The sequence below is a fragment of the Anthonomus grandis genome, chromosome 9, assembly GCF_022605725.1.
Source record: "Anthonomus grandis grandis chromosome 9, icAntGran1.3, whole genome shotgun sequence".
NCBI lineage: Eukaryota > Metazoa > Arthropoda > Insecta > Coleoptera > Curculionidae > Anthonomus > Anthonomus grandis.
In genome coordinates, this window is record NC_065554.1 from 17,095,768 (window position 1) to 17,109,755 (window position 13,988).

General features: G+C 30.0%; 1 protein-coding gene across 2 annotated transcripts; it reads left to right on the forward strand.

Annotated features, from left to right (window-relative positions):
* The first annotated feature begins 1,441 nt into the window (after positions 1–1,441).
* LOC126740634 (diacylglycerol kinase epsilon) lies at positions 1,442–11,883 on the forward strand. 2 transcript variants are annotated; one of them, XM_050446739.1, is made up of 12 exons: positions 1,443–1,609; positions 1,671–1,872; positions 3,958–4,126; positions 4,243–4,373; positions 4,429–4,576; positions 5,067–5,206; positions 5,337–5,414; positions 8,493–8,638; positions 8,709–8,877; positions 8,929–9,094; positions 9,164–9,309; positions 11,663–11,883. In XM_050446739.1, exons 2-12 carry the CDS (start codon positions 1,699–1,701, stop codon positions 11,783–11,785), a joined length of 1,590 nt encoding a protein of 529 aa, XP_050302696.1. In that variant the 5' UTR covers positions 1,443–1,609; positions 1,671–1,698; the 3' UTR covers positions 11,786–11,883. The 2 variants fall into 2 exon arrangements, with proteins under 2 accessions (XP_050302695.1, XP_050302696.1); XM_050446738.1 differs by having other exon boundaries at positions 1,442–1,872.
* The last annotated feature ends 2,105 nt before the right edge of the window (positions 11,884–13,988 follow it).

The following is a 13,988-nucleotide window of genomic DNA, read 5'->3' on the forward strand; positions in this document are numbered from 1 at the left end:
ATAAAAGCTGCCTTTTCTCGATATTCAAGAATAACTTGTCAGTATCCGCGGCATGCATTGAACGTATCGTCTATGCGTTGCTAGCTAAGCCATCCTTCTAGGCTTACACTACCGGGATCCCGGGTTTCCTTGGTCATAATTTCTATTCTTTTCTTATGAATCATGATTGTAGTTATAGTTGCCTCAGCTTTTTTTGTTATAATCTTTCGTTTCGCGGGTAATCTTTAAACTTGAATTTGAACTAATCTTTAAACTTGATTGGTTGAACGTGAATTATGTCAACAGTGTCGGTAAGTAGATCCCTTTGTCAGATAGATTTGTATTTTGAATTTATCTGAAGAGAAAACAAGGTTTTGCAGTCATTTAATGTTGTCTGAACCCGTGAGATTTTTTATAAAGGGTTCTTAGACGTCTTTTAATATGGGTAATTTTTAATAAGATCATCAACTTGCTTAAAATATTATGCTTTGTTTAAATTAACAACCTTCTTTCCTTTGTCAGTTTTTAAATAGAAACAATCTTCTCATCTCAGTTCCTTAATAATGTAAGAATTTGATGTGTTTCTCGATTTCTTAGAGAGATTTATTAAATCTTACCAAATGCATTTCATAGTACCTTTAGTCTCATTTTGTCTAAGTCGTAACAGATTAAAAAAAAAACAAATAAAACAATTCCTAGGGTCAATGGTGATAACGGTAGTATTAATTATTGATATGCTGAACTGAAGACAAGCTTAAATCTTAAAAACTCTACCACATAAAATGATGAAAATAAGCAAACTTTCGTTATAATACCATTTGATTGAAAAAAGGTTTTTTAAAGACTTAGGTCTATCCAAGTTAAGCAATCTTTTAGGAAATCCAAAAGATAAAATGAAGACCAATGAAAAGACTGGGATCTATGGGATTTACTGTAATGATTTTGATAGGGCAAACAAGAAGATCAATTAATATCAGACTTAAAGAACATGACTGAACATATTTTATATACTGGCTATTTTGTAGGAAGTGAATTGGAAACTAGTAAAAACAGCAAATAACAATTTAGAATTAGATGCATACAAAAACTATTCTTGATAGGGATAAAGCTCTAATCTCTTATAGTTCATTGTATATTTTAGTGAGTATTTAAACTTTTGTCAGCTATGCTTTATAGTAACTTCCTTAGCGAAACATGAGTTAAGAATAAAATAAAAAGTTTCGGTTAGTTGTAAAACTGTTTCGTGACTTGAATGTCATGCCACAGGTTCCAATCACAGGGCTATTTTATATTGTTTATTCATTTTTTTAAGTGTGAGATAAATTGATGATCGCGTGTTTGCATAACGGCCAATAGTACCTGGCGTCTTTTCCGTAGCGTATTTTTATCACGCTAAAACCCTAGCGTGTGGAACATCTTACTTTGACATATCATATTCCATGTCAGTATGACACCAATGACAATCCATTGTTTACAAAAATTAATATGTAAATAAAAATTTTGAAAATCATGATTTAAGAATATTCAAAAATTGCAAGTGCACCGAAAAACATATACCAGTAATATGGCTGATTTGGACTGAACGTAGATCGTGTCTCGAAATAAATCCAAAACTCAAGAAAGCCCTAAAGTGATTAATCATCCGTTCATCCTCACCATCCATAACTAATCCTTTCAATGACTGTTTTTAGCAAAACTTCCCCAATCTCAGATCCAGAAATGTGGCTTTTGGGGGACTTATTTCCCCCATTTGGGTTCACAACGTTTGCTGGAGCTGTGGCTATTTGTATCCTTAGTTTCTACATATTTAAGAAACTTAGTGTGGATACTAATGTTGCTGTTAGAGACTACAGTAAAAACCATAGTTGGATGCCTATAAAAGTCACTGCAAAGGTATAATAAGTTTTCATTTAATTCTGTATCTCTAAACCTTTTATTACACTGTTACCCGAGATATAGTAGTCTAATTAAATGATAAATTTCTTACAGTACTTACCCCTTTACAGTCTACTACAATTCAACCCATTTTGACTGCTAATAGGATCTGGTTGGTTATTATTGTCCATTATGTTTAATATTGAATAAGTTTGCAGAGAACTTTTGCAGATCCTAATTACATATATAAGTGAATAAAAATGCACTTTTTATCTTGGGAGGGATAGTAATGCTGTTATTTACCAATTTATAAAATTGGACAATTAAAAATGTTTTACTACCTATACTATAAAAAATGTTATTATCGCATTCACATTGTATACATATAAAATAACAAATTTTTTTCTTTCATAAGAATATTTATAAATATTAAGGGTAATGCAGACTGAACAGCAATTATATGCAATCTATAAAACAAACGAACTAAAAAGTGTGCTTGTGGTGTTTAGCCAATTAAAGCAAACTAAAACTAATATAAGTACATACTAAACACAGTATTTTTTATTTTAAATTAATTAATTAAAAAAATAGGTATATTAAACCTCTTAAAATAAAAGCCAAAAAAATAAATAATTAACTAAAATATATTTTATTAACTTGTATAACTTAACTGTCTGGATTGTGATCTTTATATAAATTGGCATTTATATAAAGATTTAAATTCTAATTTAACTAGCCGTTTACATCCACATAATTGATTGGTCAGTATTTTTGGCTTGTAGAAAAATGTGTTCTGGTAGGAATATATAGACTTAGAACTACTCAATTACATTATGTATAAATAAGTATTTTAAAATCTCAGTCCTATGAAAGAGGTGTGTAAGTTGTTGATCTGCTAAAAAATCTCTCTTGCTGAACTGAGTGTACTGTTCTCTTACCAAACCAAGTGTACTCTCTTATGTTGCAGATCTTTTAAAAGTAAATCTGTGTGGCAAAACTTTAAAAAAACTAAGTGCATTTTTAAATTCTGGAATTGTCAGACCTTGTACTTTCAGCAAACAAATTAAAAGAAGATATCTCTTGTTAGCTCTAAAAAGTTTTTATTTGAGATTGAAGTTAAACTGCGCTACCACAGAAACAGAAAGACAACATAAGTTTCTGTCTGTTAAGAGATATAAATTGTTTCTTTCCAATTTTACAATAACAGACTTCTTAAATATTTTACTACTGTCAAAAATATATGTAATAGAGATTGTTGTAATATTTTCATTTATTAATTCCATGGTTGTCCCTCTAGTGGTTTCATCATTTAAGTTTAAAATTTACTTTTTTGCTCTAAAAGCTTATCATTAACACTTTTGATCAAATTCAATGATTATTGCTTTTATTTTTTGATTATTTAACATTTTAAATTATTTGAATATTTCTTCTTACTTACCTTAACTTTATTTCCTTTATTGCCAGGCAGCGATCAATAACATGTGAGTTATGTCTATGAGAATTTTTTTTTTGTTAAAAATAGTTTAAGGACCTAAAGATCCCCAGAAGTAGTTAGAAGATAAGAATGAGTAAGCTGTCTAGGTTATGTAGTTGATAAACAGAATCTAGTTACATCATTTACTTTATAAATGATTTCTCACAAACTATTAACATGAATAAATGAATAAAGATATAAGAAGCAAATATAAACTTCATGCAGTACAAGTTTAAAAGAGCAGCTTCTGTAAAAAAGGGTAAATTTTTTTAAAATGTTGAAAAATCAAACATAGGAAATCTGGAGTTTTTCTATGCATTATGTTTTAACAAAAATTAGGAACAAATTTAATGGTAAATTAGACAGTTAGAATATACAGCCTTGTTTATGCTAAGAACAATTTTGTCACACTTTCAGTTATTGGTCCATTTTAGTAGTTATAATTTTTTGGACCTTGGGTCTTCACAATCCAAAAGCGCAGATCTCAAAAGTTATAGTCATCCAACAAATAAACAAAATATTGTTTCTATTCATATTCATATTTATTATTATATAACTATAATTTATTTCTTGTATCACCAAAGGGTTTTGCCTATGGTGGAATTATTACCCATTAATTTTCATTTTAGGCTTGGTATTGTTCAGTTTGTGAAGCATTCCTAATACATGGTATAGGAGTTTACTGTGACTGTTGTGGTGTATGTGCTGATCCTGAATGTATTAAAAAAGCCAATCAGATTTTAAGATGTAAAATTGTCACTAGTAATAGTGATGAACAGTTACATCATTGGGTTAAAGGTAATTCATATACTAAAGTTATTATTTTACTATAAAAGGAAACAAAATAAATAGGCATATACAATAATTTAATTTATTTAAGTCTGTATTGTACGTAACATGAAAAAAAATTTTAGGGAATCTTCCATTAGGTGCCACATGTTGCGAATGCAACGAAGATTGTTCTATGGAACCAGGTTTAATAGATTTTCAGTGTTGTTGGTGTCAGAGAACTGTCCATACTTCTTGCCTCAAAAAGTTGGATGAGGTAATTCTAGTTGCTACATTTTACAACATTTATTGGAAATAAAATTTATTATTAGGTTTGTGATTTTGGTCCATTTCGGTCAATGATTGTGCCTCCTTCTTGTGTCCAAGTTGCTCGAAGAAAAGGGGCGCTGAATAAGCATTTATTATTAAGGGGAGTAAGGGACCCAGGATGGTCTAATTGGTCACCATTGGTAGTTGTAGGTGAGCATACACAGAAGGTGGAATATTTTCCACAGCTAAGACATTAAAAATATCTTAAATATCTCTGTTTAAGAGACAAAATTAATAGACATCCTAACTTTATTTAAAATTATAAATAATTTGTATCGTTCTTTCATAATAATTCCAAATTAAGATTAATGTACTTACAAATCATGACTTTTTTCTGTTCTTTTATGTTGAACAATTTACTATCAAAATGCACATTTTAGTATAATTGTCAATTTTGCTTGGTATATATTGTGTCAATAATAATTTAACCTTAATTTTTTAAGAAAAACCTTATTACCTACTCTAACAAACAAATTTATTCTTAATGTAGTTTTTTTTGTGATACTTTTATATTATTTAGAATATAAGGATTAGAAGTTAACGAGTTGCTTTAATACTGCAATATTAAGATATTATCATTAGACTTGGTCTGTTTATATCCGACCAAAAAAACTCAATATAGAAAATTGAAATGTTTTAGCTAACAGAAAATCAGGAAATTCCGACGGCGCCCTGGTGCTATCAGAATTCCGAAAATACTTAAATCCTGCCCAGGTTATTGATTTGACTCAGCGAAAACCACCCGCTGCTTTGCAGTGGTGTGTATTGCTGGCACCCAAGGTGATTGAATAAATTGTGCTGTTAGGTGATTTTATTTTTTACAATAATTTATTTTGTTGTTTATTTATTTATGTGGTACTAAAAAAAAAGTATTTTTAAATTGAGTTCGCTAAACATGAATATATTTTAGGTAGCCAGGATCTTAGTAGCTGGAGGAGATGGAACCATTGCATGGGTGCTTACGTCGTCACACAAGTTGGATTTAGATGTATGTAAACATAAATGTCTCATATTGATAATAATTTTTCTATACAAAAAAAGCCGGCCTAACTTGTACAATAAGTACAATTTAGCATTTAAAAATTCCATGCAGCTTTTTTGTTAAATGTAATAGTCCCTGAGGAAAGCTTAAAGAGGAATATGTGTATTCCCCTTTCTATTTTTTGGAAAAATATATTTTGAACTTTAATAATTTCTTGATAACTCGTAAAGTAGTATTATAAAAAAATGTATTTCAAAATTATTAACATAAAATAAAGATAATTAAATTCTTTACGTTTACGGGCTGAAGTTAGAGGACGCCAAAGTCACTGAAACACAATTTTCTCGTAACAAAATAGAATTGAATAGAAATTGGATAGAACGCGGGAGCATCAAAGAAGCACCGAAAGGTGCTCTTGTATCATATGCAACTTGCTGGAAATCGATGATCAATGCTAGTTTACTACATGTAATGTTTAAGGATCATAAAATTAACGTAAAAAAGGAACGTTTTCACAAATTCTCACCTTTTTAGAGATATTTTTGGTGTCAAAATTATCTGGATTTAATTTTTCCAGAAAAATGCAATTAATACTGAAGCATTTGAAATAAAAAAAAAATTAAATGCCCTTTGGATTATAATACATTACAGAACGTTCAACGACATTTGCGAAAGCTAAACGGCCTTGAAGTTAACAATAACTTCTGCTATCAATGCAAAAAAAAATTTAACCAAATTCACACCCATTGAGTGACTCCAACAGTATTAAAACAAATTCTAAAAAACAAATAATTTTTTTTTCCACTTACCCGCATCAGCCTCGAACCAGCATTCATAGTCAAATTGCATGCATTTAAAGGACAATTAGTGGACAATTCGAAATAATTAATAATTGATGATTACCTGACAAAATGAAATTAAGACTTTAATGAAATTCATTTTTAATCTGTAAATATTACTTTTATTAATAAGAAAACTGTTAATGTAATTGCCAAGAATTGAACACCCAATAGAAATATTTTGTACTAAAAAATAATGGTATTTCAACTGAGATCAAGGTGAACTTGCATTACATTTAGGTACATTTTATATTTGCCTCTACAATTTGTGGATACTATTGAGATATTTGAAAATAAGTATGGGTTTTGTGACGTTATGAGAAAAGAATTTTTTAAAATTTTGCAAAAATACAGTTTTAATAATACAGTAGAAAAATGGTATTAAAGAAGTCTATTTTAGAAGTGGAATGAATGATTTAATAAGGAAGATACTTTCTAATAAGGAAGTCTTTTCTTCACAAAATAAAATGATCTTCAAAAAAAGAAAAGTCTTTCAAGAGTGATGCATTTTGATGAGATAAGTCATCATCAGATTCTAAAATATTCCAATTAGTATTTGATTTAAAAAGTAAGTGCAAAAGTCAAATTCTCAATTAAAGGACTAGAACTACAAATAGTTTTTTAAATTTGAAATTATCAAGAAAAATTTAATGTATTTTGATTGAAAACCTGAAAAAGAGATCTTAAAGATATTTGCTGTTGAAGAATCATTAAGGCTCCTAAGATTGACTCCATTGATTAATTTAAGGAGTTGATAATATGTTTAGTTGAATAAGATCGTATTCAAGCCTTTTCCTCAGCTAAAACAAGAAAATCAAAATTATGAGTGTCATGTGAGTAACTTTACAATATTTACAATAAGGCTAACTAAGTGAATACAGTTTTGAAACGAATTTTCATTGCGTTCTAGCTTTCAGATCTGTACTAGCATTTTCCATTAATTCGTTATCAGAAAAATATTGATTTTACATTTTTTGTTGTCAGCATATCTCCAAAGCCGTATTAGGTGTGAATTATTTCTCGTGACTTCAGTTTGTAAGTTTGCTTAATTTTTTTGTTAGATATAGGTCAAAATTTCCTACAATAATACGTCCTACTACTGTTATAAAAAGAAGAAGGAAAAAGGCCCAAGTATCCTTTCTACAGACCTGCCGGCTATAATTTGATTCCTTGGGTCATAAACATTTCTCGAATACCGATAAGTTCGGGAAGTGACGAGAACGTTAAAAAAGTAAATAAACCTAGAACAAATTTTCAATTTCCTTTTAGGTGTTTGTGACCGTAAGAAAAACGAGATACGAAAAATATAACCATGAAAAATACAAAACACCTTATTCAGCTAACTACCCCCGCTGGTTAGATAGCTTCTCGCCGTAAGAATTTATTTATCTCTATTTTTTGTTTTATAGATTTATTTTGAACTACCTACCATTTAGCCAGAAAATCAAATTCAAACATTTTTTGATTTTTTCAAAAAACCGCAACGAAGGGCATTCACATTTTCGTTTTTAAGCTTTCGTTACAGACTACTAATGACCTTAGAATATTGAAAGGCTAGATAGAATAAGCATTGTTGTGGAACTATGGGCAGTTTGTTTGCTTGATATCTGACGCAATGACGCCAAATTAAAAACTCTTTATGCGTTTTTTTAACGTATTTCATTGGAGTAAAGATGCCTATCTAATAAAAATCATTTTTATGGAAATTAAGTATTTTATAATTATTATACATTTCTTAATAAATTTTTATTATTCTACGTTTATGATGACGGTTCTCCCTTGATATGATGTTATGACAGTATCGCGGCACAAACGGTACAAATTTTTAAATCTTTTTCCTTTTTCAACCAAAAACTAAAAAAAAAAAAAATTCATAAATGTCGAATGTAGACTCAAAACTTTTTGACAAGATGACATTTCGCAAGATGACAGCAGTTTTTGCTTGCGGTGTTGCCATTCCAAATTTTTTATTACTAGTTCTAGCATTTCAATGTTCTAATCTAACGACTGAAAAAAACAAATGCTGCATCGATTGGTTCATTTTTGATGCTATTTTGACTGTGCTAATTATTTTTTAGCTCTTGTAATGTTTTTCAATAGAAAAAATTACTTTCCTTATTTAGATAAAATAACTTTTCTTAGTAGATTATGAAATAATTTAATTTATAGTTCCTGCATTGAGCATTAATGTTCACACTTTCAAGAAATATTGTTCTTTGTCTTGTTATCTGAAATATTTTTTTAGCCGGAACCTCCCTTAGCAATAATCCCTCTCGGAACAGGAAATGATTTATCTCGAGTTTTGGGTTGGGGAAAGCAGAACTCTTCTGAACTGGACGTGCCACAAATATTACGAAATATTGAGAATTCTACTCTCTCGCAGCTAGATAGGTACGTAAAATCATCAGCAAGGACAAAACAATATTAATACAATTATAACATATGTCATATAACATTTTAGGTGGCAATTAGAGGTGACATGCACCAGACATTTAGGCCTGAGGATTCCCAACAAAACGTATTTTATGTATAACTATATGAGCGTCGGGGTAGACGCCCAAGTAGCGTTAAGTTTTCATAAAACGCGAGATAGTATTTTTTATGTGTATGGCAGCAGGGTGTTTAATAAAGTAAGTAATGATTTCTTATTTATCAAGTTTTCATATTAGTTTGGCTTTTAGCTTTTATACTTATGTTTCGGCACCCAACAAGTGGTTACGGCCGACTGTAAGAATCTTGAACAACGGCTCGACTTATTTCTGGACGGTAAGAAGGTGACATTGCCAGAATTAGAGTCGATAGTCGTACTCAATATTTCTTCTTGGGGGGCTGGAGTGAATTTATGGGGTAAGTATTTTAATATTGCTTTTATTTAATAATCTTAATACATTTTGTTATGTTTTTTGTCTTTTATAGGATTGGGTGATGGGACAAGCCGAACTAGTCAATCTTACCACGATGGTATTTTAGAAGTTGTGGGTATTTATTCATCTTTCCATATCGCCCAATTGCAGGTTGGGATGTCTTCGCCTCTGAGACTCGGGCAAGCTAAAACTGTTGAGGTAAACATTTTTTTTATATAGGGACGAAAGCAAATATATTTGCTGATATTGGTTTCTTTGAATAAGATTTTATCATAGTTAACCACTTCCCGCTTATATATAAAGCATTCACGATAAAAGGAACAAATTGATTTAAAATTCAGGTGTTTTTCTTCTTTTATTTTTCGGACACCTCGATTAGCATTGTCACTTGCGCGTTTTCTGCAATAAAATTTTTTATACAGGGTACCTCAAGTAGAAACTATGGCGTCAACATTAATTTTTTAAAATTGAATATCCTGTACATCATGAAATTTTATAACTCGACCATATATTCTGAATTCTTTTTGTATAGCATACCGTATGCCTAAAATCAGTGGTTTGTCAAATTTAACGTAATACGCTAATGAAACATACGACATTAAAAAAATAAAATGTATACAATATTTATTGTAATTGATGTTCAAATTGTTGTCCATTTACTATGCATACATTATAATGCATTTTTGAAACCATTAAACAACTAAAGCAGTGTTATGCTTTGAACCTATGTTCAAACTGGAGAAAACCCAAGCCAGCGCTCTCCGTTTAATGTTTCTTCGGAAAAGAAAGGGTCCAAAGATTGGAATTTTTACAGTACCTTAATTTTTTGAGGGTGCTGTATGGGGTATTCTTGGGTCCAATATCTGCAATTTTGCCTGTTCGTGTCCATTTAACGTAAAGGTCTCAGATAAAAATACATTTCGAATGAAGTTTCCATTGTTATTGTTAGCCTCAAGAATCTGCTCACAAAAGTGCACTCCGTGGTCAAAATCATCTTCTAGCAATTCACGTATCAGTTGTACTTTATAAGGATGATATTTATTTACACGTTATTTTTGCCACTGACCCTACTGATAAATTCCAATTCCTGGAAATTGTACTGATCGCAACATGGAGATTAATCTCCGTTTCTAATCGAACATTCAGCGTAGCATCTTCAGATACTTTTGGAGGTTTTCTGGAACGAACTGTACGATGGAACGAAATCGTACATACCTTCCACTCTAAATATTATTTTGCCCTTTTTTTAACTCAATTAGGAGTTGACCATGTTTTTTAAACCGATGCACAATACTTTTAAATCACTTCGTGAAAGCCGATTACAGAGCCATCACACGTTGCCTTAGGAAACTTGATTGCCGTTATTTCAAATTACATATAATGTTAATATTTCCATGAAATAGTCTTAAATACAAGGGCTTTTTGCAAGTATTTACATTTCTGCAACAATTAAAACTGATTGGACATATCAACAACTCATACGTATAATTCCAGAAGTAGTTATGTCGGTACAGATATAAATTTCGTTAATTTTGGATTGAAATTGTTTGTTTCTACAGTTTGAATTTCACAGAAGGCTGGAAATCACTCGAAAAACCATGTTTTTTTTATTCAACTATGATTTTCATCAACTTTTTGATCAGAAAAGTCACAACAAATTTTTTTCATGATTCGTCGACGTATATAAGTGATGTTCTCGATCAAAATTTGTGTCACTACTCACAAGAAAAAATTACAAATTTTGCAATATCTTAAAAACAAAATCTGATCAGAACAAATGAACGTCATTTTCTGAATCAGCAACCCGAAATTACCCTAGAAAACATATTCGGAACTTTGCGCCAAACAGATTTTTGTTTGTATACTAATGATGGATAATTAAATAAATCAAACATATTTTTTATGTTAATAAATCTATAATTACAATGTTTTTCGATTATTAGCATAGGTATTGATTGTAAATCTCTTTACTGCCTAACGGGTAGATGTCAAATCTATGAAAAAGCCAAACCGCCTTTTAAATTCTTTTAAACTTGAAAAACGATTAGAAACTTCCACTGTTAATTGATCTAAACTTTCTATGAGGAAGCACGTTTTTTTTGTAACTTGATATAAATCGATCATCATCTGCGACTTTATCTGTTTTAACGGAATCGCATAGATTTTTTAGATAAATATTTTTTTCTATATCAACTATGACTAGCGCACATCTCGTCTTGTATCCACTATTTCAGTTGGTATGTCACATAGTTTTTGCAAGCCAAGCGTACTTTAACGTTAACTACTACTGCGTTGACACTCGACCTTATATTTGATTGACCTTTAACCGTAATTTAAATAGAACTTTAAAAATGTTCCTTTCATCGATGAATGGATTTTGAGTAGAAAGTGCAAATTCATGGTACTGTGCCGCATGAACTTCTACTATTACTACTACTAATACTAGATAAGACCCTTTCTGGCTATATGATAATCCGTTATGCTTGAAGTAAATCATTATATTTAAGAGTCATTGAACGTAAAAGTAATTGTGTATTTTAAATTAATATAGATTCGTCTAAAAGAGAAGGCCCCCGTTCAAATTGACGGTGAGCCCTGGGAACAGCATCCTGGCACTATAAAAATTACTTACATCAATAAATGTCCCGTATTAGTAAATTCAAACGAAACCTAAAAAAACTGTGCGTGTATATTTTATTATATATTTATTGCTGTTGTATATCTGTTTTTTTATTTAACAGTTTAAAAGTGTTATAAATGTCGTAAACTTAATACAGGGTTTTATTTTAAAAAATTTTTGAATGTTACTCGGTAAATATAAATGTTCTATTAATATGCCAATTGTTCACTTCCAGAATTAATGTTTAGATTTAATATGAACTTTTAATATGAGGTTATGTAAGCATTTATTGTGTAATGCCTAATATTCTTAAATTATATATTGTTGATGTATAAGGCTACTTATATCCTTGTTTATATATTCATTTCATTATGTAAGTTGACAAGTATCCAAACATATTTATTAAATAAAGTGTCTATGGGTGTTTCTATTGATTTAAATATATTTATTTCAGTACGAAACTTCAAATAGGTAGGAAAGTCGAGAGTTTTTTTAAATTATTGATAATAATGCTTCGTGATATTCCAATTAAAAAATAACTTCTCTGATTGGTTGACTAGTGGTATTAGGGTAAATAAGACTAATGTATTTAAATAAATTACTTATAAAAACCATTATTTTAGGTATATTATTGGGTTATTAGTATATGATTTGTAATCCTACTAATAACCCAAAAGGCTTGGATACTGCATTGACTCGAGTTTCTTTATTTAAATACTTTACCAGTATTTTTTATCTGTAAACAATAAGTAATTTTCTACTTAATGTCTATTAAAACTGTTTTTGAATAAATTTTGTTTTATTTGTTACTAGTTTGCACCTTTATAATATCAGAAATATAACCTTATAAGAGACTTACATCTTTTTGAAGTAGGATTTTGGATCATATTTCTATTTTTTCTTACATTGAATGCATACCTAAGTATGTTAGTATACAGGATGGTGCATCGAAATCAAAATAGAGGCAACTATGGGCAGTCCATTAGCTTTTTTAAAAAACCCGTCGATTTTATTTACGAGGGGGATATTTAATAATCACAAATTCACCTTCATACCTTATAACTTTCTAAAAGAGGGTGGCACTAACCCAAAAATCTCAAATGGGAAGGAGGATTGAATAATATGTTGTCAGAAAGGTGTTTCGATTCTCTTTATAATGATACTTAGTATGATGTAGTTTAAATCAGTACTTTTTAACATTTTAGTATTTAATTTTAAAAAGATAATTTAAAATAATAACTTTATTACAAATTATTACGGGTTTAAAAAAATGCAGGGAAGTAGATACTGAAAAGCCTAATTATATTAATTCAGGAATTTATTTTAGGCTTTCCTAGAATATTGAAGGATGTCAAATCTAACACCAAATAAGGTAAATAAAATAAAGGTATATGGAAGTGGCTATTCTATGTAGATACTACGTTAAATACCTATCAATTGAAAACTAACATATGTTAATAGACGTAGTAATAAAAGAACTCTAAAAGCTCATAACTTCCATCTGTATAAAATACGTCATGTACAAAACCGAATGAAGACGGTCGAAATCGATTCGATTATTATCGATGCAAACTTTTTATTTAATACGTGTTTTTCTGAAAAGTGTTTTTTTCTTAAATGACTCGCCATTGTTTTCAAAATAAAATGGCTAGCATATATATCTTGATACATCGTTTGGTCTTTTTTCCTCTAAGTAATAACAGAGTTATGACTATATGTCTGACTTTTTTAAACAAGGGCTATAGATTGTATTGCAATAGTTTCATTCTGATAAAACGTAACTTTCCGAAGTAGTAATTTTCGTCAAACATTTTCTATCTTGATAAATTAACTTTAAATCAAAATACTCTTTTTGTATATATCTGTTGATATTATCAGTAAAGTGCCATTCCTGGTCCATCACTACTCCTAACTTTCTAATTTTGTTGAAAAAGGGTATAGGTTCAAAGTTTAATAATATTTTTTTGTACCATCGCTCAAATTCCTCCCTACAATTTTTTGGCCCAATTACTATTATTCCTGCATTCAGTTTTAAGTATTTTTTTTCGATATTTCGTGGACATTTTCCAGATGTTCCGATTCATCTGGGTCAAAAATTATTTAGGATTGCATATTGCGACGATATACCAAATAGTGATGACAGCTGGATAAAAAAGCAATAGGGATCAAGGAAACATAGAGGGAAGAGAGCAAAAGTCCCAAAATCGAGCCCCGGGCAACGTCTGACTGAATAGGTAAGAAGCTTGATGTTATCACA

What these genes read in the sequence shown, in the direction of transcription:
- LOC126740634 (XM_050446738.1), top strand. Translation starts at nt 1,657, where the DNA reads ATGACTGTTTTTAGCAAAACTTCCCCAATCTCAGATCCAGAAATGTGG. An exon ending in CACACAAGTTGGATTTAGAT is followed by an intron (nt 5,415 to 8,492) that starts GTATGTAAACAT and finishes ATATTTTTTTAG; the next exon opens with CCGGAACCTCCCTTAGCAAT. An exon ending in GGCAAGCTAAAACTGTTGAG is followed by an intron (nt 9,310 to 11,662) that starts GTAAACATTTTT and finishes AAATTAATATAG; the next exon opens with ATTCGTCTAAAAGAGAAGGC.